The sequence below is a fragment of the Pelodiscus sinensis genome, chromosome 2 (assembly GCF_049634645.1).
Source record: "Pelodiscus sinensis isolate JC-2024 chromosome 2, ASM4963464v1, whole genome shotgun sequence".
NCBI lineage: Eukaryota > Metazoa > Chordata > Testudines > Trionychidae > Pelodiscus > Pelodiscus sinensis.
In genome coordinates this window covers 55,884,915-55,912,728 of record NC_134712.1, presented here as the reverse complement: position 1 = coordinate 55,912,728, position 27,814 = coordinate 55,884,915, and the positions used below count along the sequence as shown (strand labels likewise).

At 40.6% G+C, this 27,814-nt stretch overlaps 1 protein-coding gene across 15 annotated transcripts in view; it reads right to left on the bottom strand.

The window, feature by feature from the left end:
* The window catches only part of NCOA2 (nuclear receptor coactivator 2), a 271,603-nt gene that overhangs the window by 86,322 nt on the left and 157,467 nt on the right, over positions 1-27,814 (bottom strand). For all 15 annotated transcript variants that reach the window (XM_075920545.1, XM_075920547.1, XM_075920540.1 and 12 more), the window contains one exon: positions 21,576-21,748. In XM_075920545.1, the coding sequence (XP_075776660.1) occupies positions 21,576-21,748 (173 nt within the window). The remainder of the gene's footprint in view (positions 1-21,575; positions 21,749-27,814) is intronic.

The following is a 27,814-nucleotide window of genomic DNA, read 5'->3' as shown; positions in this document are numbered from 1 at the left end:
TATGTAAATGAAGCATGGGAAATTCAAATCCCAGCTTCATTTACAATTTCGATACCTCTAATTTACATTCCTTTATCGAAAAAGGGATGTAGTTTAGATGTAACCTAGCTCTGAACTCCAATTGGCTAGAACCTGCTGCTGGTTGGTTTGGAGGCACAGCATGGTCTGCGGTGCCGGGACAGCCAGGAAGCCTGCCTTAGCAGCACTGCAGCACCACTGTTCAGGAGTTGCTCGAGGTAAGCCCCTCCTGACCCAACCTGACCCCCCCTCGCACCCCAAAGCTAAAGATCTCATCCTCAACTCACATTTTACTCAATTTATGTTGGGTCATGGGCACCAACCATTTTCTTCAACTGGGTCATGAGAAAAAAAAATAAAAGATTGAAAACCACTGCAGTAGAGGAATTTCTAACATAAGAAAATTGAACTTACAAATGTAGAATTATATAAACAAAATAATTGCATTAAAAATAAACACTGTAAAATTTCAGAGCCTACATGTCTAGTCATCAGCCAATCATTCAGTTGGTTACAATTTGCATGCAATAATGCTGCCTGCTTGTTTACATTGTCACTTAAAAGTGAGAATAGGCATTCACACGGCTCAATTGTAACTGACATTACAAGTTATTTACATGCCAGATGCACTAATGATTCATATGCCCCTTTATGCTTCAACCACCATTCCAGAGGGCATGTGCTCCTGCTGGTAACGGGTTCTGCTCGATAACAACCCACAGTAAAGAAGACTGATATATGTTCACTTTCATCATCTGTGTCAGATGCTACAAGCAGATTGATTTTCTTTTTTGGTGGTTCAGGTCCTGTAGTTTCCGTATCAGATTGTTACTCTTTTAAAACTTCTAAAAGCACGTTTCACACCTCATCTCGCTCAGGTTTTGGACCGGACTTCAGATTCCTAAACTTTGGGTCAAGTGATGTAGCTATTTTTAGAAATATCACATGGGTACCTTTTTTTGCATCTGGTCAAAATCTGCTGTGAAAGTATTCTTAAAATGAATATGTGCTGGATCTATATCCGAAAACTGCTATAACATGATCTGTGGGTAAAATAGGACAGGAGACATACAATTCTCTCCCAAGGAGTTCAGTCACAAATTTAATTAATGCATTATTTTTTAACAAGCATTGTCAGCATGGAAGACTGTCATCTGGAATGGTGGCTGAAGCATAAAGGGGCACATGAATGTTTAGGATATCTGGTACATAAATACCTTGCAACACCAGCTACAAAAGTGCCATGTGAACTCCCGTTCTCACTTTCAGGTTATGCTGTAAATAAAAAGCAGGCAGCAGTATCTCCCACAAATGTAAATAAACTTATTTGTCTTGGTGATTGGCTGAACGAGAAGTAGGACTGAGCGGACTTGTAGGCTCTTAAGTTTTACATAGTTTTGTTTTTGAATGCAGTTATGTTACAAAAAATTCTACATTTGAAATTACACTTTCATGATAAAGAGATTGCCTGACAGTCCTTATATGAGGTGAATTGAAAAATACTATCTCTTTTGTTTATCTTTTTCGCAGTGCAAATATCTGTAATAAAATAATATAAAGTGGTCACTATACACTTTGTATTCTATGTTATAACAGAAATCAATATATTTGAAAATGTAGAAAAACATAAAAAATAATAAATTTCAATTGATAGTCCATTGTTTAACAGTGCAATTAATTGTGATTATTATTATTAATGAATTTGAGTTAATGGCATGAGTTAACTACAATTAATCAACAGCCCTATAGATACCATCTCATGTAGGCTATGATGAAGTAACTTCTTAACCTTCAACTGGAAAAATTAAATAGACTAAACTTAAGTCTCTCACTTTCTACTAAGCATTTTATAGTTCTTTTCTGAATGCTTTCCAATTTTTCAACATCCTTTTTAAAGTGTAGACATTATGACCCCTAAGACACTTTCAGAATCACTGCTTTTCAGGATACAGTCTCCTATCCTGTAAGCATGACCTAGATTCCTTGTTCCTAGATATAACACATGCATATTACTTAAAGGAGTGCAGCTTACTAAGTTTGTTCTGTTTAATTAACCTAACCTAGTAATTATTTATTGGTCTCTCAGTTTTTCTGTCTTCTGAAAAATGTAGCAGCAACGATTTCTTTCAGATTACTGATAAAGAGACTGAACACTATGGGGTTAAGAACAAATGCCTGCAGGACCCTACCAGTAACACCCTGTGATGGGGTGGACAAGGCCCTGAAGCCTCATAGTTCTACCATATGCTGCCCCAGAAAAGGGCAGTGGTAAGAAATAGGAATTTAATAGGATAACTACATAGTTAACCAGTAAGCCTGGGCTTATCAGTTAGCATGAACAGTTACACGCAGGCTGCCGCCCTGCTCCCAGGAGCCACAGCTGTATCAGAGGGAGTAGTGCAGGGTGGCAGCCGGCTCCCCAGGAACAGAGCCGACAGGTGGGAGCTGGTATGTGCCAGGAGATGGAACCATACCCACTCCCAGGGAGCTGGCTGCCCTCCTGCAGTGCAAGTGCATGTGCATGTGCATGTGCATGTGACTGTGTAACCACTGACATTTTCAGCTGTTACATGGATACTCAATTACCTGCTTTTTTAACATTCCTAGTAAGAATTCTCCAAGTTGCCCAAAGGGGCTGCAGAAAGCAGCCAATTTGAACCCAACAGGCCCAAATAAAAGGAACTGCAGTGCAAAGTAGAGATCACTTCCTTGCTAGAGCTAAAGGAGAGTGGACAGTGTATGTAGCTGGCTGAGGGAGACACAGGATCTCAAAACAAAGCAGTGCTGGCAGAGGCTGAAAGGGGGGAAGCGAGGAGTGTGAAGACACTCTGGTCTTGCTTCTGAGATTCAACCAGGACAAGGCTCTGAGGTAAGGGTGGAGACCATGGGAAAATGGTCCAGGGATTCATAGCAGTGAAATAGTTTATTTAAAGAGAACTGGTGGATGTCTGTTATCTATAGGGTCCATGGGCTGACTTGGAGTAGAGGACCAACCCAGGTCCTCACTTGCTCCATCTGCCACTGGGAAAATGGTCTGGACTTTGATACGCTGCAGTAGAGGCCTGAACACTTTTAGCATACCAGGCGATATTAGTCTCCAGGGATAGCACATTGGGGGATGTGGTCCCACAGCAGGGCTGGGACTACTTGAACAGTAGGAGCAATTTGAGAGAGCCCAGAAAGGACTGAGAGAAAGGCCACCCAAAGGGTACTGGGATAGGCCCTCCCATCACACTTTCCCTGGATGGATTTTTGTTTCTCATACAGACTGTGTACAACTTGGCCAGAGGGCTGAGTCACCGTGGAGCCACCATAAACAGAGAGAATGTGCAGGCACTCAGATGGGGAGCTCTCACAAGAGAGCAACCCCATTACACACTCCCATTTAACACTGCTTTTTGAGACCACTCAGTTAGCTAGTTTTCCATATAGCATGGAAACGTCATGCGAGCGTACGTGTGTGTGTGTGTGTGTGTGTGTGTGTGTGTGTGTGTGTGTGTGTGTGTGTGTGTGTGTGTGTGATGTACCAATACTAAGGGCTCATCTATACTTGATGGTAGAGTGGCCCAGTTGCACTACTGTAGCACTTCAGTATAGATAATACCTATGCTGATGGCCAAGATTGTCCCATCACCACACATAAATCTATCTTTCTGAGACTCAATAGCGAGGTTGACGAAAGAATTCTTCCATCAACCCAGTGCTGTTACATGGGGACGTAGGTCACCTTAACCGTGCTGCTCAGGGGTGTGGAATCTTCAAACCCGAGTGACATAGTTATGCCAACCTAATTTTCTAGCCTAGACCAAGCCCAGTGAAATACATTAAAGAAATCTGAGTATTTTATATCAACACATTTGGTTGCCTTTATCAACATAATTTTCATAAAACCATTTTGATGGACATCAACTGTGATAACTACTCTCAAGTTATTTTCAGCTTGTACCTCATATCAGCCTTTCTCCGGTTTTGCCTAGGATTGATATCCAGCTAATCAGCCTGTAGCCACCCAACCATATCCTATGACAAGAGGGAAACTACAGACCGGAGGAGAAAGGCAACTCTTGAGATGGGGACTGAGAGGCATGGCCATAACAGATAAGGGAAAGGTACGCACTTATATTGCCAACTAAGTTTTTACCACTATTTGCTCTTGGAGGCTTAAATCAGACTGAAACTTACTTTTTCCCAACCTCTAGAAAACCCATTTTTGTTATGGTCCCCCCCTCCATTCTAAAAACAAAAAGTCACTGTTCTGGATAGATTGTCTTCTGCCTTTCCAGAGCCAGACTACCAAACACCTTAAGCATGAGGGTGCCAAACTGTGGCTTGTTCAGCACACTGTTGTATCAAAAACATATTTAATGTAGCAGAGTGGTATCCCAAACATCTCTGATTATACAGGAACCCTGAATCTCTTGTCTGTTACAATATGCTATATTGGTTGCTACATATCAATAAAAATAAACCTGCATAGGAGTCTGCAGATTGGAGAAAAGAAAGCTTATATCACACTCAGCTGATAACTGGCTGCCTTTGTGTAGAACATTCACATACAAATTTACCAATTCCATATATTGGAGCAACCAAATTACAGAACTCTCCTTCACTTTTTCTAGAGAAGCATTCAATTCTAAGATTTGTCAGTTTATAGATTTGGGGTTTTCCTACACACAAATAGATCAGTACATTGGTTTTAATTCACAGCTTTCATTATTTCAGTGCAAGTCTGGGGCCTGGGCACTTATTTCAAATTAAGAGCATCCACTAGCAGGTGCTGCAACTGTAATGGATACAGGCTGTGAGCTCTGACACAATCCCCAAACATTGTTCCATCCAACCCTCCGAGGGTTGCCAGATGGTTTCAACAAAAATACTGGACACACTTGACATTACATCACAATCTACATTTCATCTTATTTAGAAAATACCGGACAGTTATATTTTCTCATTTATATTTTCTCAATTTGTTTCCCGAACAGAGAAGCTCAAATATTGGACTGTCTAGTTCAAAACCTGACACCTGGCAACGCTAACCCTCAGAAACACTGTGCTTGACTATGGAAACGCACCAAATACCCTCTAGCTCTGCATCTTCCTCTGCAAATTCAAATGCACCCCCCCCTCCAAGATCTGCCTTCTCATTTCTATATCCTGATGGAAGACATCAATAGGCAGCTGCAGTTAACAGTTGAAATTCGCACCTTATGGACCACTATGACTGAGATTCAAGAGTTTACTACAAACTCTATCTAGAGAGACTGGTGAACTAGAACATAGTATTTTTAAAGAGGACAATTATTTCAAAGAGAACAAATTACAGGTTATGAAGAATCGTAATCATATCAACACTATTAAAACCAAGCTAATTGCTCTAGAAAGCTCCTCACAATGATGTATCATCAGGACTGTAAGTGTCCCTGAGGGAACAGAGAAAAGTAAATCCTTTGACTTGTTCCTAAATTGCTAATTAAGTTGTTGCATGTGCTGGTAGACCTTTATTTTGACACAGAATGGGCACACTGGGGTTTGACCCCAAGCCAGCTCCAGTGGGTTGGTCTAGAAAATTAATTATGAAGTTCCCGATGTTTACCACTAAAGCTAAGGAGCTTACAATGCAGAAATCCAGAGGGAAAATAGGAGCTCTTATAGGAAGAACAAGTAGTTAAATAGTGCTCTCTCAAGATTATGCCCATGATGTGGTTGCAAAAAGGGCATCTTTTAAGCAAACAAAACAATTTGCCAGGAAGATGGAACAGAAACATTTTATTAAACACCCAACACTGTTGCATATTAAGAATTATGAGACATTGGCATTCATTTTCCCTCAGGAGGCAAAACACAAACAAACAAACAAACAAACAAACAACCCTTCACAAATCTATAAATACTTTCCTTGCAAGAGAAGGCATTTATGGCAGAATTGCAAGCCGTGGTTTGGCCATGACACATGCAACTCTTTTACAGTTAAAGTGTGGCTCTCAGACCCTCCCATTCCTCCCCATTCTCCACCTATCAAACTGGGAGTGGGGAACTCAGGGCTTCTGCCCTGTGGCAGGCTGGTGGGAATAGGGACTTCTGACAGAGATGTTTGGTACCTGCTGAGAATGGGGAAGGGCACAATTTAAAGATTCTCCCCCCCAACAGTCTGAGTCACCCTCCCAAGGCATACCCCCCCTTTTACTCTTGATGGTCCTTCTTTGCAGATCCCAGGTCTTAGCTCCGCATGGAGAGGCAGTGGCAAATAGTTGGGAGCTGCAGAGAAGAGCCAATGCATTTGATCTGGAGGGATAGGCAGCAGTAAAATTAGCAACTCTACCTGTAGCTCCCAGCTATTTGCCACTGCCTCTCTTCACAGCCACAGTTCCCGGTTTGCCAGCTCCAACAGCTGCTGTGCAGGAATGGGGCCCTGCAGCATCATATGACTGAGGTGGGTAAACAAACCCTGCAAAAACATGGGGTAGAACATGCAGTGTACCCCCCGCTTCCATGCATCACTTCTGGCTTCTATCCAGTGTAAATGGAAGAAGGGCGGCATGGGGCTTCAGCCCCAACAGGTGCATTCTTCAGGGCTGAAGCCCTAAACTCCAGCAGGCATATCTTGGTTTCCAAAGATTGCCATATGCAGCTGGAGGGTCAGTAAGCTTGAACACTCCAATCTAGGGAATGATCTGACATGGAATTTGTGTGTTGCTCTCTGATATATGACTGCTCTAAAAAAGTTGATGGGCATGTGTTGATGCACGTTAGTTCCCCTCTTTCACCATGGTTGAAGGGTTACCATCTATTTTTTTCCTGTTGCCTTAATTCATGGGACAGGAGCATCAATATAAAATACATTATTTGATTAGCAATATATCTATATATTCTTGCTTTAGTGCATGGTGCTTCCTTAAGGTCTAATGTTTGATGGCTGCACTGATAATAGGTGATTACTATAGTTGAAATCTTTGGGACTACAGGAGTTGTGAAGGATCTTCAAATTTCACGTGATCTGGGCTGCCCCCTCCACCGATATTGAGCGTGTATCTGTGGACCGTTCAAATCGATTCTCTCTTTGAACCGTATGCTACTAATGTGTACTTCTCTCTCCATTATCTTTTCACTCACCCCCCCACCTTACTTAATTCCTCTTTCTCCCCATTTTCCTGTTATCCTCCCATGCTGAAAATGTCATTTCCATTCCTGTACAATATGTACTGAGAAGTGATATGCTACCCTGGATTATATAACTTTTGCTGATCAGATATGCAAGAATCATGTACTGCTGAAGAAAATCTGCAATTTCTCATTTATTTTCAAAATGACTTTATATTTTACCCAGAATATTTTAACAAGGATGGCTCTCATAATTAACTGTGTCTCTTGGAATAGAAAAGCTTTTAATAACCCTATTAAAAGAAAAAAATATACTCTGTGCTTAAAGAAAATGTTGACATTCCATGCACCATCCTCAGCCCCACTGCAGAGCAATGATTTAAATGAAGCATGTATATTTTCATTTTATTTTCCAAAAAACAATTAATTGATTTAAGGATCCTAGCAATGCCAGGTAAATCTTCTATTAAACACACAAAAAGTGTAATGTTACTATTCTGAGCACAAGGTCTGACAACAAAGGCAGATTTACTATCCTCAAGGCTGAAATAGGGAATTCTGCAATCTTTGCCAGTCTCTACAGGACAACATAGGATGAGTCCAAATGTTTTAATACATTTTCATAAATTCTTGTGAGTGTAAATGACATGGGCCTCCAATCCTATTATCGTAGCTGGAGACATTAAGGAAACTCTAGGCCTGGACTCTGATAAATCTTCTCCACTCTACAAATAAGAACACTAATACTTATCAGATAATCTATACATGCATACTCTGATTTAGGTGTGTGGAGATTAAAATTTGCCAGTTTGCTAAGATTTTAGCAAAAGCGCTTGCTTTGTGACTAGCCAATGTTTGCTCACACATTATGCACATAAATCCTTCATAAGAGACCTGGCTCATATCATTTGTGTCAACTGATTGATATTTGAGAAGGGCATCCTAGAATGCTCAAGGAGCTTACTGAAGAGACATCTGAGCCATTAGCACTTATCTTCAAAAAGTTATGGAAGACAGGAGAGATTTTCCAGGAGATTGGAAGAGGGCCAATATAGGGCCAATCTATAAAAAGGGAAGTAAGGGCAAGCTGGGGAATTACAGACAGTTATCTTAACTTCAGTACCCAGAAAGATAATGGAGCAAATAATTAAGCAATCAATTTGCAAACATTTAAAAGATAGTAAGATGATAAGTAACAATCAGCATGGATTTGTCAAGAACAAATTGTCAAACCCACCTGATAGCTTTTTTTGACAGGGTGATGAGTCTTGTGGATAAGGCAGAAGCAGCAGACTTAGTAGTATATCTCGACTTTAATACATCTTTTGATACTGTTTCGCATGATCTTCTCATGGATCTTCTCATAAATGAACTAGGGAAATGGAACCTAGATGGAGCTACTATCACAGCGGTGGGCAAACTGTTCCTTGGGCTGGATCCAATTTTCCAGGGTTAGCTCCTGGGGGAGGCTGCTAGGAATGGTGATCCGCAGTCAACAGGAGCTGCAAATGCCCATACCTGCAGAGGTGTATATAAATATAGTGGCAGAGGCCTGCTAGAGTTTAACCCTGGTGAACCGCTGCTAGCTTATTGACCACCTCTGTACTATTAGGTGAGTGCAAAATTGGTTGGAAAACCACTCCCAGAGACTAGTTATCAAATTCATAAGACATTATCTTTTGATCATTCAAATATCTTTAGTGCACTGTGAAGCCGCAGGTGTTTTGGGCTCTTGGGCTTTGTCTACATGAGAATGCTCAGGAAAGTTAAGGGAAATCAACTACAGATGTTAAGTAAATGCTGTAACTTAATATTCCTCTAAGGAAGATTCTGGCTTGTTTATAGGAACATATTTTTTCCCCAGAAAGCTGGGGTGTGAATCTATCCTGCACTAACCTGTCATGCACTAACATCCACTGGGCCCTGGACAGACATTAACAGTTCATTAGCACACTTTGATCAAGTCCTGTTTCAGAGAGCACTCATCAAGGCATACTAATGAAAAGTTAATGCACATCGAGAGGGTCCACACAAATACCCTCACAAATGTAAATTCATTGGGATTTACATGACAGGCTAATGCAGGGTAAATTCACACCCCAGCTTGCTGTGAACCCAGGCCAGACTTACACTAAAAAGTTAGGTCGAACCAACTACATTGCTCAGGGGTGTGAAAAAATTTCCACCCCTGAGCAACTAGTTAAGCTGATGTAACCCTCAGCATGGACAGGACTAAATCAACAGAAGAATTCTTCTGTCAACCTAACTGCTATCTCTCAGGGAGATGGATTAATTACAGCCACAGAAGAAACCCTCTCATTGCTGTAGCAAGTGTCTACAATAAAATACAACTGTGGCAAATCTGAAGTCCTACTGCTGAATCACTGTAGTGGTTTTAGTGTAGACAGAGCCTGAGCCCTGGGGCTTGTCTACTCAACTGATTAAATTGATGTAACCTACATTGCTCAAGGATGTGAAAAAGCCACTTCCCCCAAACAGAGTAAGTTGCATTGACTTTTGCCTTAAATTTCCTAGTGTCTCCATGTAAAGAAGGCCTCAAACACATTAAGTGTAGCATCCTGAACAATTATGGCTTCAGCAACAGTTTTTATATCACTTTCCACTTTCTCAGAATGCATGCATTTTATATCACTCAGACACATCTTTTAAAATAACTGGAAAAAAAATGTCCTGCTACACATTTTACCACTATAGTTTTGTGAAAAAGCCTTTAAACAAGGAAGAAACAGTTTTTACATGGCAGGATAAAACACATCCAGAAACTGAATTACTGTAGTCAAAAGCAACTCACTTTCTAAAAGTGGTTATTTTGGACATGGACCATATTCATTAACATTTTCATCCTCTCATTCCACAATCTTTCATATGACTATAGTGTTAAGATTTTTTTTATAGCTTGTAACAACTTATTCATATACTCTAAGTCAGTATTCTTATGAAACAAGTCAGATATCCTTTTTTTAAATTGCAACTAAAGCAATGAGGCAACGCATACCTCCCTGATAAAAACCTCACTGGTCCCCATTTTTTGTAAAGGAATTATAGCATGTTTTAGGGAAATGAACAGCCACTATTCAGGTTGTAATGCTGAGAAAAATTACATAATAGCATATTTTACATTTATGACCCACTAGTCCTGAAAGAAAGAAAGAAAGAAAGAAAGAAAGAAAGAAAGAAAGAAAGAAAGAAAGAAAGAAAGAAAGAAAGAAAGAAAGAAAGAAAGAAAGAAAGAAAGAAAGAAAGAAAGAAAGAAAGAAAGAAAGAAAGAAAGAAAGAAAGAAAGAAAGAAAGAAAGATGCAGTCACAAATGAGCTAGATTTCCTCTTATGCTCTGCCAATGAAAAATGCCATTTTACAAGAATACAGGTTAATTCAGGTTCTCTTCAAGTTTAATGCAAGGCCACTTTTGATCTAAAGCTGTATATTCATTTGCTAAAAGCACAGTGGCTATCTGATAGTGATAAAGCTGAAATAACTGAGAAGACAGATTTTCCACTTCAAGTATATTGTTTCAGATATTGCATTGCTCAGCCTTTTAAATCTTAAGCTTAACAAAAAACTCCTGATTCTGGTAGTTATACTGGTACACTCTTGAGCTTTCCTGTAGTAATTTACATGCTATACAAGTGACCAACAATACTGAAAAGGTCACCCTACAACACAGTGAGAACCTCTTTAAATGATCTTATTCTCAGTGTTTTAGCCAAAACACCAATACTGAACAATCTCAAAACTCATCAGATTAGGCGACAAGTTAATGTTCCATTCAGATAAAAAAAGAAGGATACATTCATCCTGAAATATCAAGGCCTTTTCTATACTAGAGAGTTTACTGGTACAGCATATTCATTCCCTAAGCAAGATGAGATAGGCCAGCAAAAGGCCTTTTCCTTCCCCAATTATAATTTCATATATGCTAGGACCTTTTGCTCATGATAATATGTCAGTTAAGGTCCTGGTTTCTTTTAAATAACTATGCTAATAAATCTTACCAATGCAGCCCAGTTCTAAATTGGATTAGAACTGTAGTTAAAGAAGCAAAAGTCTACTCAACAATATACTAAAGCCTGGCCTGCATACAGATTTTCTATAGGTATAACTATTTTGGTGAGAGTATGATATTTTTAACTTAAATATCAATGAATACAAGAGGATTCACTTATATAGGAGTAAGTTATACTAGCGTAAGCACCATTACACCAATATAAATGTGTCCATGATGGGAAGTTGTACTACTTTAAATATACAGATGGTTAAAGTGGTACAACTTTTATATGTAGACAAGACTTGTTGCCGAGTTTCCAGGTTGCACAACTCCAGCAACATTAACAAAGACCAATGAAATTTCTCACTTATTGAGTTTGCTGATTAATGACTACAAAATTTTCATTTAATCAGAACCAAAACAGAAACTGACATTTTATATGATCTAAATGCAGTTTAAATTGTTCAGTGAATCAGTAATTCTCTGGAGGCTAGGAACAGTATTCCAAATTCCAAATGAGCTTCAAGATTAAGCTAGATGGGCTTATGAAGAGGATAGCTTGATGGGATAACATGATCTTGGCAACTAATTGACCTTTCACTATCAGTGGTAAATAGGCCAATAGTGAGATGATAGGAGTTACTATAGAGAACTTTTTCCTGGGTGTCTGGCTGGTGAGTCTTGCCCACATGCTCAGGCTTCAGCTGATCACCATATTTGGGGTCAGGAAGGAATTTTCCTCCAGGGGAGATTGGCAGAGGCCCTGGAGGTTTTTCGCCTTCCTCTGTAGCATGGGGCACAGATCACTTGCTGGACGATTCTCTGCATCTTGGGGTCCTTAAACCGTTTGAGGACTTCAATATCTGAGATATAGGTGAGAGGATTATTCTACGAGAGGGTGGGTGAGATTCTGTGGTCTGCATCGTGCAGGGGGTCAGACTAGATGATCATAATGGTCTCTTCTGACCTTAAAGTCTATGAGTAAAGTCAACCTAGCTGGATAGTTAACCAAAAAGCTTTATTATACAAAACAGAAGATCAAAGCCCCTTTCAATGCTCCACTCTCTGCTGCAGGTAGAGAAGACAGCAAGACTAATAATTCTTTGTAAATTTTACTCACACATAAACTGCTTTACTTCACAGAAAAAATTCCTTTAGCTCTTAACTCAGGATTAAACAAAACCCTATCAATATGAAAATAAGGAGTATATATGGAACAGCAGCCCTACAAAGCTTTTTTAAAAACAATTTACCACTTCCAAATATTAATATGGATAAAACAGTCAATTTTAAATATGTTGAAACTTCATATGTGCCTTAGTTAAATGTATAGATCAAATTCATAGATAAAACTATTTGCATAATTTCTGTCAGCATATTAAGGCTCTGATTTGACAAGGTACTATGTACAAGCGTGACTTTTGAGTACGAGTTGCTCCATTTCATCGGCAATACTTAAAACACTTAATGTTAAGCATGTGCTTAAATATCTTGCTAAATAGGGGCCCAAATATGAAGTCTGGCAGTTTAAAAGTAGTTGTAGTCAACTATTCTGATTCAGTATGGTTTTATGAATATGGTGGTCTTCCAGTTCTGGAGAAAGGAAAGAATCTGGATGTGTACTATAGCTGAAGGAGGCACAGGAATATCCACTTGGTTCAAATAGTCATAGAGAGGTAGCCGTGTTAGTCTGATCTTGCTAAAACAAAAGGAAAAACTATGTAGCACTTTAAAGACTAACAAGATGGTTTAATAGGTGATGAGCTTTCGTGAGCTTTCAAAGTGAGAGTCATTAAGGATACAGAAATGTTGATGGAATCAAAAGCAAATTATTTAAAAAAAAATCTATATTCAGTCTTTTAATTAATATAAAGGATGGGGGGTTGTTTTTGTATTTTAATTGTATGCAGGTCCTATGTCCCTGTTTTTCCTAACTTCTCTGTTTTTTTGCAGGATGGCACATGCATTTCAGGGTCTGACTTGTGAGGGCTTTTTGAAAATGAAAGCTGACAGTTCTAATGTGGATATTAACAGCTAGATTGATAATCACCATCTTGATATCCATGCAGCTCATTACTGCATTTTTAACATGCTGAGCACGGATCTTCCTCAGTGGACTTTGCACTAGTAATAAAGGCGCAGAGGCTGGCGACAGCTAAAAGTCAGGAGGCAAAGCTGATATGTGAAGGTACATTTAGAGCCAATTTAACCATAAAAGACCAGCATAGGATCTGGAATGAAAAGGTGAAACTGTATACAGAAGTACAGATTTATCAAATAATCTGTGTACTTTCAGTTCTCTTTAAGGTTGTGAAATATGGACATTGTGTAAAGAAGACATCAGGAAGCTGGAGACATTTTATATGAGTTGCCAGAGGTGGCTACTGATATAAAATTACTTGATTTTATCAGTAATAGAGATGTATCATCAGAACTAGCCTCATTGCTGATGAGCTTTTTTTGGTCATATTGCCTGCCTCAGAGAGAATATCCCTGTGCATAATGTCTGCACAATGATTGGGCAGCTTGTCTCAGAGCCCAGGTCCACAGACTTAGACTCATTGGGCTCATGCTACACTGCTAAAAATAGCTGGGCAAAATTTATGCATCAGGATGGATCACAGGCTTTGCAACTCGCACTCTGACCCCTCCCTAGGCTTCAGGGCTTGAGCTCCAACTGGAGCCACAATGTCTACACATCAAGTATCAGAGGGGCAGCCGTGTTAGTCTGGATCTGCAAAAGCGACAAGGAGTCCTATAGCCCCTTATAAACTAACAGATATATAGGAGCATAAGCTTTTGCAGGAAAAGACCCACTTTTGTAGTGGGAGAAGCTGCTTTTGTAGTTAGCTAGCCATTCACAGTCTTTGTTTAATCCTGAGCTGATGGTGTCAAACTTGCAAATGAACTGTAGCTCAGCAGTTTCTCTTTGAAGTCTGGTATTGAAGTTTTTTTGCTGCAGGATGGCTATGTTTAGACCTGCCTCCCAAGGCCTGCGAAAGTGAGGGATCATTGTCCAGGATGAGTTGTAGATCACTGATGAAGTCTACACAGCTATTTTTAGCTCCATAATGCAAGCACAGGTCTGTTGATCCAGACTTGGACTTGCTAGATAGACATATCCTTAGGTATTGCAGATGGGACCTCCCTGATCCAGCACCCTCAGGACCTGAGCAATCATGAACCACAGAGTTTGCTGGACCAGGGGAGGCCAAGGTTCGCCTCCCTGCTGTTGGCCCTACTCTCAGGTGCCAGTCCTGGCCACTAGGCTCTGCTCCCAGCCCTAGCCAGGACTGTGCTCTGCACTACCAGCCCACACTGTCTCCTTCCCTGCTTTCTCCCTGTTGCACCAGCCCCAATGCCTCCACCCAGGCTGGGGCTGCATTCCCTGCAGCTAGCCGCCAACGCTGCTAGCCCCGCTACCACTGCACTCCCCATTGCCAGCCCAACTTGGGCAAGGCTCCTGGACCTGTCCAGCAATACCCGGGTTCCGGCCCAGGGAGTCCCAGGTTTAGAGGTTCAACCTCTACTTTGCTCAATCTCTTTCTTACCTACAATCTAACACAGTTGTAGTTATGGATGCTCTGTGCATGCAATGGTGTCTGTCCTCAAAGTTCCCGCCCTCAGAAAAGGCCCAATTTTCAAATCAAGAATATGCAAATGTGTACCTAATTTACCTGTGCAAGTACTGCTGCAAGTACTATTCCGGAACCTGAAGGAGCAAATACTTTTTTAGAGTCAGATGCGGATATCCAGGATTCATTTTTTGCAAGCAGAGCAAAGCAAGACAAGCAGTCAGGCCCTGACCATGCTTCTCCGCAGGAGTGCTCCAACCCTGCTTTCCTGTCAGAGCGCCTTGGTGGGGTAAAGCGGAACAAGCACCTCCCTCTTCCTCCCTCCCTCCCTCCTACCCACCCACTCACTCACACACACAGATGCTCCTTCTGAGAGTGAGACACTCAGAGGCCGCTTGCTGCTGCTGAGGTGCAGATGCACAAAAAAGGTGGGGAGCGGATCGAGGATCAGATACACATTGTTTCCATAGGATGCGGATTGGATGAGGATCCACATTTTTATATCCATCTATGTATGACCTACTGATTTTCAATGCAGTTTCATCGTGTAAATGACTTGTAATTGGAACTTAATAAGCATTTCTGTTTATGATGCACAAGGAGGAACAGAATTCAATTCTGTCTCTCAGCTTTATTGGCTCCGGAGACTAAAAAGTAGTAAAAACTTAATTAAAGTAATTAAATCCAACTCTGAATACACACAGGAACCAGTCTGTTGGGTCTAAATGTGTCATTTTTACATTTGTCACCGCTCTCTTTAGGATTCATAGTGTGTGGGGCGGGTGGCGGGGGGGAGGGGAGGAGACCAGTAATGTAACAATACGGAAAATGCAGATTATAAGGAAACATCTTTTTAATCTCAGTCTTAGAGCTTGTCTTTCTATGAGTTTGGTACTAGTCAACAAACGCTTATCGGTTAGCACTATTGACTAGTCACATCACCTCACTTACCCCGCTGCAGCTCTTCAATATTAATAGACAGGGCAGCCGGCGCATGAAGATGCCGGCTCAGTCCCTGGTGCTGGGACTCTCAGTCGTCAGCATTAACCCCATTTCCCACACTACAGCTCTGCATTGTAAGGGACTGGGCAGCTGGCACACAAAGACACCGACTCAGTCCCTGCTCCAGCGGGTCGTTGGTCAGCCTGCATAACCTCCCATGCTGTTTCTCCACATAGTAAGAGACGGGGGAGCCAGCCAGGGTTGGCCAGGGGCTTCCTGGTCCCTTACAATGCAGAACAGCAGCAGGGAAAGCAGGGTTAATGCTCACGAATGAGGGTCCCAGGACCAGGGACTGAGCCAGTGTCTTCGCACGCCGGCTTCCCTGTCCCTTATAATGCAGAGCAGCAGCAGGGGAGGTTATGCAAGCCAGATTGAGCGCTATAACTGCCAATCTTTAACAACTAATCAAGTAGTCGATTAAAAAAATCTATAAACTAATTGATTAGAAAAGTAACTAACAGCACTTTACCATCCTTATTTGGTACCACAAAGTATGCCACTTTTGAAGCAGATGCAGTTACAGTAGTTTAGCTCTTTTTACAGCTGTATTATACTTGTATAAAGACACTCATACAGGAAATAAGTTATACTGGTATAAATACCTTTGTATACAGGTTGAACCTCTCTAGTCTGCCACAAAATTTGCCAGACCATGAGAGTTCAATATTGTTTAGTAGCATTACCAACACTTCCGCTGCTCACTGGGCTCTTTGAAAATACCTGTGGTAAATTAGAGCTAAATAACAGCAGACCACAGAGTCAGGACTGGTGGCGGTAAACAAACTTTATGGGACCATGGGAAACTTGGCCACATCCATGATAAATGTACATCTCTTTAACTAAAATCATGCCAGACCATGGATGTTGCTGGACCAGAGAGGTTCAACCTGTTCCTACTGTGACAGGGTCAGGCCAGAGGGTTAGATTAGAAGGGGGAGAGGAAGCACTAGAAAACAGCAAGGCCCTAACTAATTAGCATAGGGTTACTTCAGGGCAGCCAGGGGTAGCTGACCTAGATTTATCAGGGGCAGAGTGGGAGCAGCAGAGACAGGGTGCTATAAATCAATTAGGGCCAGCTGATCTCACTTGAGGCTGCCATGAGGCCTTTCCTACTGGGTAGGGGGAGAGTGGAAGAGGAAGTTGGAGTGGGATAGAGCATATAAACAGAGAAGGCGATAAGGGGAACAGCAGCATTGCCATAGACAGTAGGGGAGGTGAGGAGCTCAGACAAGGAGTGTTTGGGTTCCCTTCCCAGGTTGCCCTTCTAGCCAAGGGACAGAAGCCCAAAACTCGGCAAGGGCAAGTGGGGCCCGTGCCGCAATACCTGAATTACCTGCGAGATACTGAACTGAACAGGCATCTGGTGCCCAGGAGTGGGCCCAACTCTTCCACACAACATAAATGCATCTACACTATGGAGTATACCTTTAAAATATATCACTATAAAATCATACTACTAATCAAAGTGAGCTGAATCAGTACTAAATTCAATGTAGATCAGGCCTCAGAAGTATAGAATCTATTAGTAAGACTTGGAGATATTTAAAACTTACTAGATTTATAAAATGAATGCAACTAGAATTCAGAATTCCCTGTGTGACATGATACAAGTACTTGCCAAAAATATGAAGCATTTAAAGAAAAATTAAAATAATCATTAGTTCTGAAATGTTTGTCTAAATAAGGCCCCTGCTTTCTGTGATATTAGGCAGAGATATATTTGTACTGTATTGCTTGACTGACTTTTATGATTAATTTATGTAACTAGTGTTCGCTAACAAAATGTCCCTTGATAATCCATTGCTGCATTCCAGTCTTTCTTAAAGTGATAAAAAGTAAAAAGTAAACCATTTTCACTGAAGTAACCAGCAAGAAAAATTTGCTTACATCCAGAAATCCTCAAATCAGTGCTGTAGTATCAACAGGCTTAAAAGAATGCTTAGCAAGTTCTTTAATCACTATTTCTAGATCCTGGGACATAGTTAATTATCACCTTGAAGATTTCATTATTTTGCAATACCCCTGAGAAAGGATTAAAGTCTACTTTATAACAACTATGAGTTTTAGGTAAAGGCTCAAATGGCCAACAGACACAGTCTAATTGATCTCAGGTGAAGACTCACATGGAACAAATCAAGTTCATCTAGGATAACTGATTTAATGCATTTCTTTTATTCCCTCAGGGCTGCAAACTATTACCACTTGTTGCAGTAATTATTATTCATAGTGTTCTAGCCTGCATCAGAAACGTTCTCTCAGTTATTTATACATCAAACCTTTGAACTTGGAAAACGAAGTACACAGTGGTCTTCTGTGCTTTGTTCTACTGTTATCTCATGTTGACTAAGTAATGCACATCTGCATACACAAATCAGGAAATTAGATGCCTAATTACCTTATATACACAAATCAATTGATCTGTTAATCTAACTAATCAGGTTTTTGGCAGGGGAAGCAGATTCCCCTAGCATTCCATTGGCTCTAATTTCTCGCCTCTTCTATAGCATAAAAACAAGCTATCACACCATATTAAAGTAGCTTTATGGAGCTACCATTGGACTTGCTCATCTCAAGAAGCATGTTATCTTCTGTTGAGTGGGAATAGGAGGGTGCACCACCAAACAAAATCAAAGTAAGAACCAAAAATAAAATGTTAAAGGAGGAAAAAGTGGCACAGTCATCTGATGTAGTGTGTGATCGCTCCAACACACACACACACACACACACACACACACACACACACACACACACACACACACACACAAAAAACAACAACAAAAAACCCCCACCCCAAACCTACCACCTAGGAGCAATTAGATAAAACTAATACTCATAGGAATGAACTGACAGCAAGTTATGTTCCCACACAGAACCCACTTATCAAACGTAGGCACCAGTCAGCTCTGAGAAGTCATTGCAATAAATTGTTATGCAAACAAAAAATAAGATGTTTTCTCTGTCATAAAAAAAGAACATTTAGGATTACTATATTCAGAGTATGAGTATGGCAATATTCAAGACGATCAGTCTACGTCTAAACTACATCCCTTTATTGGCAGAGGAATGTAAATGAAGCACTTCGAAAGTGCAAATGAAGCCGGGATTTAAATATCTTCATTTGCATAATCATGTAATGGCGCTCTTTTGAAAAAGCGCTATTTCAAAATTGAAACCTCAGTCTAGATGTGGTTCTTCTGAAAACAGGGCGCGTTTACAGGATCTTTTGAAAACGAGGCACTTTTTCAAAAGACCCTGTAAACGCACCCCATTTTCAAAAGAACCGTGTCTAGATTGCGGTTTCAATTTCAAAATAGCGATTTTTCGAAAGAGCGCCATTACATGATTGTGCAAATGAAGTATGGGATATTTAAATCCCGGCTTCATTTGCACTTTCTAAGTGCTTCATTTACATCCCTCTGCTGACAGAGGGATGTAGTCTAGATGTAGCCTCAGTGGCAAAGCTATACTGTTTACCACATCATATTAAAAAGTAATATCAATTTGTGTATTATTTCATAAAATAGCCATTGACAAAACAAGCTTAACTATTTCATTGGCAATGGAAACACAATGTGCCATTTAGATGCTTTACATAAAAAAGGTAGTGAACAAAGACACAGTCGATTAACACTTTTTGTCAATAATGGAAAATCTGATTAGCCATTTTCGCCTTGCTTAATTTCTTCCTCTGACATTGTTTAATTGCTATACTATAAATTTTTATTTTCTCCCTGCACTATCCACAATCCAGACAACTCTCTCTCAAGCACTGCCTGATTTATGAAATGTGGAAGAAAAAATGAATCTAACAAAAAGTTTTCCAGTATGTCTGATTCAACTTTTTAAATCAAACAAGTGGAAGACTCTGGTGTAATTATAAATGTCTACTTCTGTGATTTGAGAGATGGAGAGAAACACAAAATTAAATTTGGCATGTGATAGTGGGAAATGTGCTCTCTCGAAGTCTTTACAATCTGGCTTTCCACCAATCCAGATGCACTCCTATCAGTCCCTCACATTAAAAAAACGATAAGTTATACCACTCAAAATCATAAGATTGGCTTAAACTCAAGTGATGTAAACTTATTATTTATCCTCCGGCTTCTGAGCCATTGTACTTGGAGTGACATTTTCAAGATATTCTCCACAGCTATGAGGATTTTTTTAAATGAAAGCTGAGATTTTTACATATTCTGATGGATTAAAAAGCCAGAGTTGTAAGAAAAAAAATCACCTAATATTATAAAGACTCATGATAGAATCATAACAATTAGCAACACTAAAGGGCCATTTCTTCTCTCTTACACAGTAAAACTTTTCTGGTGGCACCAATAGAAATATTTTAAAATTGACTGGGACAAAATGTTTCCTGCCACTGGAAAATTGCTGCTATGCAGCAAAAATGTAATTACAACCGAATTGTGGACTCGATGCAACACATATCCTGGAATATCTTACTACTCAGTTAAAACATCTGGTTTCTAGACAACAGACATCAACATTATATTTTCCTGTCACCATAAAGCTAATCTCAAATTGCATCAAACTACATATCATTTTAGCTATTATAAAGGTGATTCCATTGAAATCTCCCTCAGTTAAGTATCCTAGAATTTACAGCTGTGTAATTCTTTATCTGCACATACACTTAATATGGAAGCATTACCTTCTCTAAGAAAATAAAAGTGGTGAAACCTGTCAAATTGATACCATGAAAGATATATATGAAAGAATATGAAATCTTTTAACAAATGGTCTCCTGAACTAGATTATAAAGAGATAATCTCTCTGAGGTGTAAAAGAAAGCAATATGCACAGAATTAAGGAGTACTAATTGGCCCCAACTAGGGATGTTAGGAAGTGTGTAATTTGGTAATTGTGTAGTCAACAACAATTTTGTCAGTTACATGATTAACCGATAAGTGGCTCTGCTTGTAAAGGAGCTTGAGAGCCAGCGCGTAGTCAGACTGGACCAGTCCCAGCTCATACTGGATTTCCCGCCCCCCAACCACTGCAGCTCTGCATTTAAATAAGGGTAGCTGCCGGGACCTGTAGCAAGCCAGAACTGAGCCACTCCCAAAATACTGTACTTTAAATGCAGAGCCACGGCATGGGGAGAAGCATTGTGTGTAGCTGGTAGCATTAACTGATAAGCATCCGCTTATCAGTTAGTTGGTTAACTGGCTACAATCCCTAGCCTCAACCATATAAAATGCTCTTCAAGCTTGTCCAATGTAGATTTTTTGTGATGACAGCTAAACACTTTTAAAAAAGCCAACCCTATTGTTTCTTAAAGTTTTTTTTTTTTTTTTAAATACCTGACCTCCTAGACAAAAACAAAAAGAAAACTGTCATGTTCTCTGGTTTAACATTTACAGTGGTATTCAGACTAGAGATCTGGGTACTTTTAAAGTCATTCTGGATATGATGTTATAAATTTAGGGGACTGAGACAGTTTAGCCGCCTACATCTTTTCATGCACACGAAGGAAAGCAAGAACCGGAACAAAGAAAACTTTTATACTCCACACTTTTGGATAGTTCCTTATACTGAACTAGCTCAGCTTCTGTGTATTACAATTCTTTCACCTGTACAACTTTAAACTCTATGACAAACAAATACCACTGATGAATATACACATCAGTTCGACTTACTTTCACAATCCCCCAAACAGCAGCTGAATTTTATATAAAACCTATTTATAAACACCAACATGATATTTAAAGCTTTTCACACAAATTATATCACTATCTTCTTGACTAATGGTGTAAATAACCACAAATAAATTGAAGAGAATTTGAAGTGAAGACCAGGCTTTTCAAATCCCCAAAATAAACAAAAGAAATTAAATATTCAATGCCAATTAGTCTTCTTACCTTGTTCTTTTATCTGACGAATTTGCTTCACAGTTTCTTTCAAGATTGCACATTTGTCAGGTTTAAAGTTAAAGTTGTCAATATCATTAAAGTTTGCAAAAATCAGCTCTGCAAGCTCTTCTATGTATTTATTCTCCTGCTCACGATTACGTTTCTCAGTGCTTCTTTTAGGGCTGAAAAAGGAGTTCAAAATGTGTTATTTTTAACATCAGTTTGCTCACATTCTGATGACTGACAGTTCAAAGCTGGAATTAGGATTTTGATCAAGGTTTAACAACATCAAAGAAATAATATTTTTTTAAAAATCTCATCAATCTACTGTTTCTGAAGTAGAAATGCTTATGTTAGAACAAATTACAGTAAATACCTCAAAAGCATTTGTTCCCCAACAGCCAGCTTTTGGGAATGGAATTCAACATTTAAAAAATAAGAAACTTTTTTTTGAAGTTTACACAAATGCATTTCCTTGCCATGTTAAGAACTCAAGCAAAACAAAGTTTTGTTAATACATGAGAAAATTAAACTGCTCAGAAACAAGTTAAATCAACCAATCTACTTCCACTGTCTAATCCATGTGAAATGCAGAAGTAAACCACTAACATAAATTCTGAATGTTGTCAGAGTTTTAAAATTCTATCAGTTTTAAAAAATAAAATTATTCCTTTATCACTGTGTGTTAAAAGTCTCTAATATTTCAAGAAAAGACAAAAGGGCAAATCATACATCATAGATTGAAAAAAAACCCAAAGAATTCCCTCTTCATAATGACCAGATAGCAACATGAACTGTACCTCCTTTTCATGAGCTGGGTCTTGAAAATATATTAGCTTTATAACAAGGGTTAACAGCTTAGATTTGTCTGAATGGAACAGTTGTGTATGTTGGATGTGATAATTTAGTAGGGAAGTAAATGGTTAAACTTATTGGGTGATAGCCTGGCCAGGCCCACCGAGCCATGGACCATGAGGCAGGGGGCGGGGAATTCCACCCAGTCTGGGCCCACCACAGCAGGCCCCAGATGGAGCAGCTCTGCTGCCTGCAGCATGGTGGGACCCCGATTAGCTATGCCACCTGTGGCACAGTGGGATCCTGGCTGGCTGCTGCCCACAGAGAGCTGGACTGGGCTATCCAGAACCCAGTTAATCAGTTAAACAAAATTATATAATTTAACTGGTTAACATTTAAAAGGGATATTTACATCCCTACAATTTAGTTGGTCACTATCTAAAGCGTACAGAAGTATGTACACTTTAATTAATCATAAGAAAAAATATATAAAGAATCATTACTTACCTTACAGTAACAGTGTTTATATGTTTTGTCCATGTGGCTCCCACTCTAGATGTGAATGCATGAGACTGGCATCTTTGAACAGAAGCATTTGTAGGGGTTACACCTAAGTTCATTGAGGAAAATGTGGGCATCCTGTCCCCATTTCACTTTGTGATGAATGGGAGGAGTACTGCCCTTTTCTGGACAACCGTCATTCAGTTAACTAAACTGCCTCTGAAGGTTAAACACAGAGACAGTGTACTCTTAAAAGTCTCCAAGAAGTGTGGGCGGGGAGCTAGGAGAGGCAACGAAAAGAGATTGTATTTGGACTTAAAAGCAGTGATCTGCCTGCTGCAGTCTGAGAGACCAGAGGAGAAATACAGACATGAATTAAGCCAGGAACAAGACATGGGATTTCCAGTGATGTTCATGCCTAGGAAAAGTCTAAACCCTAGAACAGAGCTGTACAACAACCCTTACAACAGAGATGTAAATTGAACAGCGAATGTTTAGATAGATACCGTCAGGTTATTTTCTTTAATTTTGGTGTTGGTTGAACTCCTCTGTGCTGAGCCATGTACCTCCCCTATACATTGTGACTTTTAAACTGAATCTGAGGGAAGCAATTATTTGAGTTAACCTGCCTTTTTTTTTCAGCTGTTCTGTAACACTAAGCAACCAAGTATGTTTTACCAAATATGTCTTCTTTGTTTTGTTAATAAAATCACCTTTTAAAGACTATGATCTGATTCCTGTGTCCTAGAAGGCAGGAGGTTCTATGTGCACATGACAAAGGCTATGTCCAGACTACAATCTATTTTCGAAAGAGGATATGCAAATTCTGTGAAGTGAAAGTAGTCTGGATGCGTTTTTTTTCCCCCTGGAAAAAAACCCTTTTCTGAAAATGCCCCCCCCCCCCAAAACAATCTTCCTTAAAAAAAAAAAAAAAAAAGAGGTGTATGCATATTTTGAAAAAAGGGGTCGTCCCCCCCCAAAAAACACACCAGACTACTTTCACTTTCAAAAGCTCCGCTTTTGAAAGTGAGATCAGAAGAAGATATGCAAATTCCCACGAAATATCCTCTTTCGAAAACAGAACATAGTTTAGACATACCCCAAGACTGAAAGGTCAGCTGTTAAGAAATTGCCTCATTTGTTTCCAAGGTCAGGGAATCTGTGACCTTGGAAACTTATTAAGCAGAAGCTTTTAGTGGCAGAGTGTTTTAAAGTTTCGAGAGGCCCCCCGCCCCCTGATGCACTTGAAATGCCAGAGTGGGGAACAACCTTGACACACTTTGTTTACACAAATGTTTTGGGGGAACTCCGTGAGCTCAGGGTCCCCCGCCTTTTCCCTCATCTCATCAGCCCTTGGTGCACCTGGATTCATTACTCTCTGAGTATAAAGGGCAAAGCAATTATAACCATTTCTCTGTTTCCTTGACAATTCAGAATTTCCACAAATGGGTGTCTGAAAGAGCAGGGATGAAGTGGGGGTTATGGGATCCCCATGGACAAACATTATGGAGAACACATTTACTGCAAGGTTTAAGTAACTGTTCTCTCTTTTTCAATGTATTTGACCACGTGGACCCCACTCTAAGTGACTGGCAGTATCTCATCTGAAAGGTGTGTCTGAAGAGTTCAAAGCTGATAGCCGATCTTGCAGCAAACTTAAAGGTGCAGTGCTTAACAAAAGTGAGAGGAAACTACTACAAGTAGCTGCGTTGCAGATCTCAAATATGGAAATATTTCTGAAATGTGTTTGGTGAGAGGAATACGCCAAACATGTGCTAGCAATAGAAGTAAATTTAATAATCTTCTCTCAAATAATTTCTAAAAAGATGAGCTGCCCTTTAGCAGCATTACTTGGTGAAGAAGATAGTGCTGTGGACCAAGGGTGGGGAACCTTTTTTTGAGTCCGGGGCCACACACAAGTGAGAAGGAAAAAAGAAAAAAAAAAAAAAAAAGACATTCACTCACACAGAGCTTGGGAAGCCCCAACTAGATTTTGTGTGTTCCAGCAGAGGAATGGCAGGGGAGGGGGAGAAGGGAGGGCGGCGCAGGAGCACCAGCACAGGATCTGCAATACGGGGGGAGGAGCCCCAAGCCTTGGGGGCTGGATCCACACAGCTGCCAATCCCTGCTGTGAACCATATTTGGTCCAGGGCTGTAAATCTATTTTGCCTCAGTACAGTACAGGTTGAACTTCTCCAGTCCAGCACTCTCTGGTCCGGCAACATCTGTGGTTTGGCATGATTTTAGTTAGCCGCATGTCCACTTATCATGGGTTTGGCGAAGTTTCCCATGGTCCTATAAAGTTTGTTTACAGCCACCAGTCGTGACTCTCAGTGGCTTGTGCTGTTATTTAGCTCTAATTTACTCCTAAATGTCTTCTAAGAGCTCAGTAAGAAGTGGAAGTGTTGGTAATGTTGCTAGGCAATATTGACCTCCTGTGGTCTGGCAAATTCTGTTTCAGCACCAGTCAGGTCCCAAGGCTGCTCGACTAGAGTGGTTCAACCTATAGTAGTTTTTAGTGCCTGGAAATAGCCTGAGGTGCTAACGTGGTCTTTGGCAGCCATGGCTTTTGATTCATCAGTAGTGCCAGGTCAGACATCTTACTACAATAGCCTTGGGAGCTGGATCCTTGCTGATAGGGATGCTGACAGAAGGTCTCATCTTAAGAAACGGATGCCTGTTCTAGTCAAAATAATCTCTCTCACACTTCCAGTACACATAGTTTCATCAGAATGTCCTTGGATTTTCTTGTTCTTAAGAAGGATCAGTGGACAGAGCACTCGTCAGGAACGCAGCTCTCACTGGATCCAAATTAAGCATGATTATAATGATCTATAAGGAAGGATGAGAGACTGTCACAAGATGGGTAAGTTCTGAAGCCCAAATGCTGCGAATCTGCCATTGAAGTGATTATGGCACAGCATACCAATGGGAAAAATAAGGGCGTTTGGTTTGTTTGTTTTTGGTAAGGAATAAGAAATAGTTTTTAAAGAAAGCCAAAAAAAGGAAAAATTATACTTAACAGGTTAAATTCCTAGAAAATATGCTACAGATAAGAAATAATAGAATAAGAAATATTCATGACAACATGAAACATGAGAAGAGGTAAACTTCCAGGATCCGATGGCTTTCCATGGGAAGTTTACAAAATATATGATATTAGTGGGTCCCACGAGAGGTACATTCAAAGCCATTCTACCAGGGGAAGAAACTTCCACAAGACTTTATCTTATACAGCTCTTATAAGTGCATATCATTGCTGATTCATGCCCCCTCCCAGCCCTCCAAAAAACCAACTTAGCAAAAATACTAGTGAAACAACTGCAGTCCATACTCTCGGTTTATATTAACCCTATTAAAACTGTACTAGTTAAGGATAAATAAATGTCAGACAATATTCAAAGAGTACTGGGAATCATCCACAATGCCATATCAAAATGCCATTTCCTTTGTTATCTCTTGATCCAGAGAAAGATTTTGATAGCCTAGAGTACAGCTTTTTGTTTCAAGTCCTGTCCCAGATGAACATTTGCCCCTTAGTTCCTTAAATGGATAAATGTTCTTTACATCAGTCCAAAAGCAGCTGTGTAACTTAATAGGATTAAATCTGTCCTGTTAAAATTACACAGAGGCAGAAAAGAAAGGATGTACTTTTTTTTTTTTTTTTTTTTTTTTTTTGCATTGTCCATGTAAGCTTTTCCCCCTGGAGGAATAAACTAAAAATTCTGCTAATTTTATTTGTCAAAATAACACTACATTTGTAACACCAGTTGCAACTGTTTGGGTAATTTATTTCAAAATGCTTGTCAGCAAGTATGTCTGTATTCTAACAATAGAGAAACACACAAAAATTCTCTCAGGAATAGAGTTAATCCCTGCAACAGTCCAGTTCCTGCTTCTGTGTCGCTATCCACTCAGAGCCCACAAGTGGTTTCCACAGCCAATGCACCCAAACCACCTCCTTCCCAAGCCCAGCCGTGAATCCCCCAACCCAGTGACTTGCACCTCCTCCCCCCAGAGCCCAGATGGAAGTCTCCCCATGCCAGATACCTGCACCCACAGAATCCAGGAGGGAAAGAAAAACTAATGTTCAGCCCCAGATTTGCATGGAGTGTCCTGCGTGCCACCCCCTTCTTCCCTCAGGGTGCATTGGGAGGACTGCAGATGCCAGGAACCTTTTAGCTCTCTCCCCCTCCTCCCAGAAGTGTTTTCTATGTGTAAGGCCTTACCAAATTCACAATCCACTCTGGTCAATTTCATGGCCAGAAGGTTTAAAATTGGGCAGTTTCTCAATTTCAGCTGTTTACACCTGAAATACCATGCTGTTATAGCCGTGGGGCTCCCGATCCAAAATGGAACCATGGGGCCAAACTGCAAAGTTGTTCTGGGAGGGAGGTCCCAAAACTGCCACCCTCCCTTCTCTGAAGGCAGCACCCTTCCAGCTTCCTGCAGTTAGAGGAAGTTTCTGGAGGTGCAGATGGGTAGGGACTGCCTGAGCCCCAGCTGGAGCAGTGGGTGGTGAAGCCCTGAGCGTGGGTTGGTGTGGGTGGAGCAGCTGGGGGCAGGGTGAGGTCGAAATCTCAAGCCTTAGCTGTCCCAAACTCTGGCTGGAGCAGTGGGGGGAAGGGTGGGAGCCCCAAGCCTATGCTGACCCAAACCCCAGCTGGAGTGGTGGTGAGAGCCCTGAGCCTGGACTGCTCCAAGCCCCAGCTGAAGCAGTGGTGGTGTGGGTACTGGGAAAGCAGAAGTCCTGAGCCCCAGCTGACATGGGGGCATGGTAGTGCCCCAAGCCTGGGCTGCCCCAAGGTTGACTGGAGCGCCAGAGGGCAGAATCCCTGATTTCTGGCTGCCCCAGCTGCAGTAGACACAGGGATTTCCCTACCCCCCTGAACTTCCCCAAACCCTCCCCCCCCAGTTTTGTGAACTATGGTGCCATACAGCCCACCTTCACC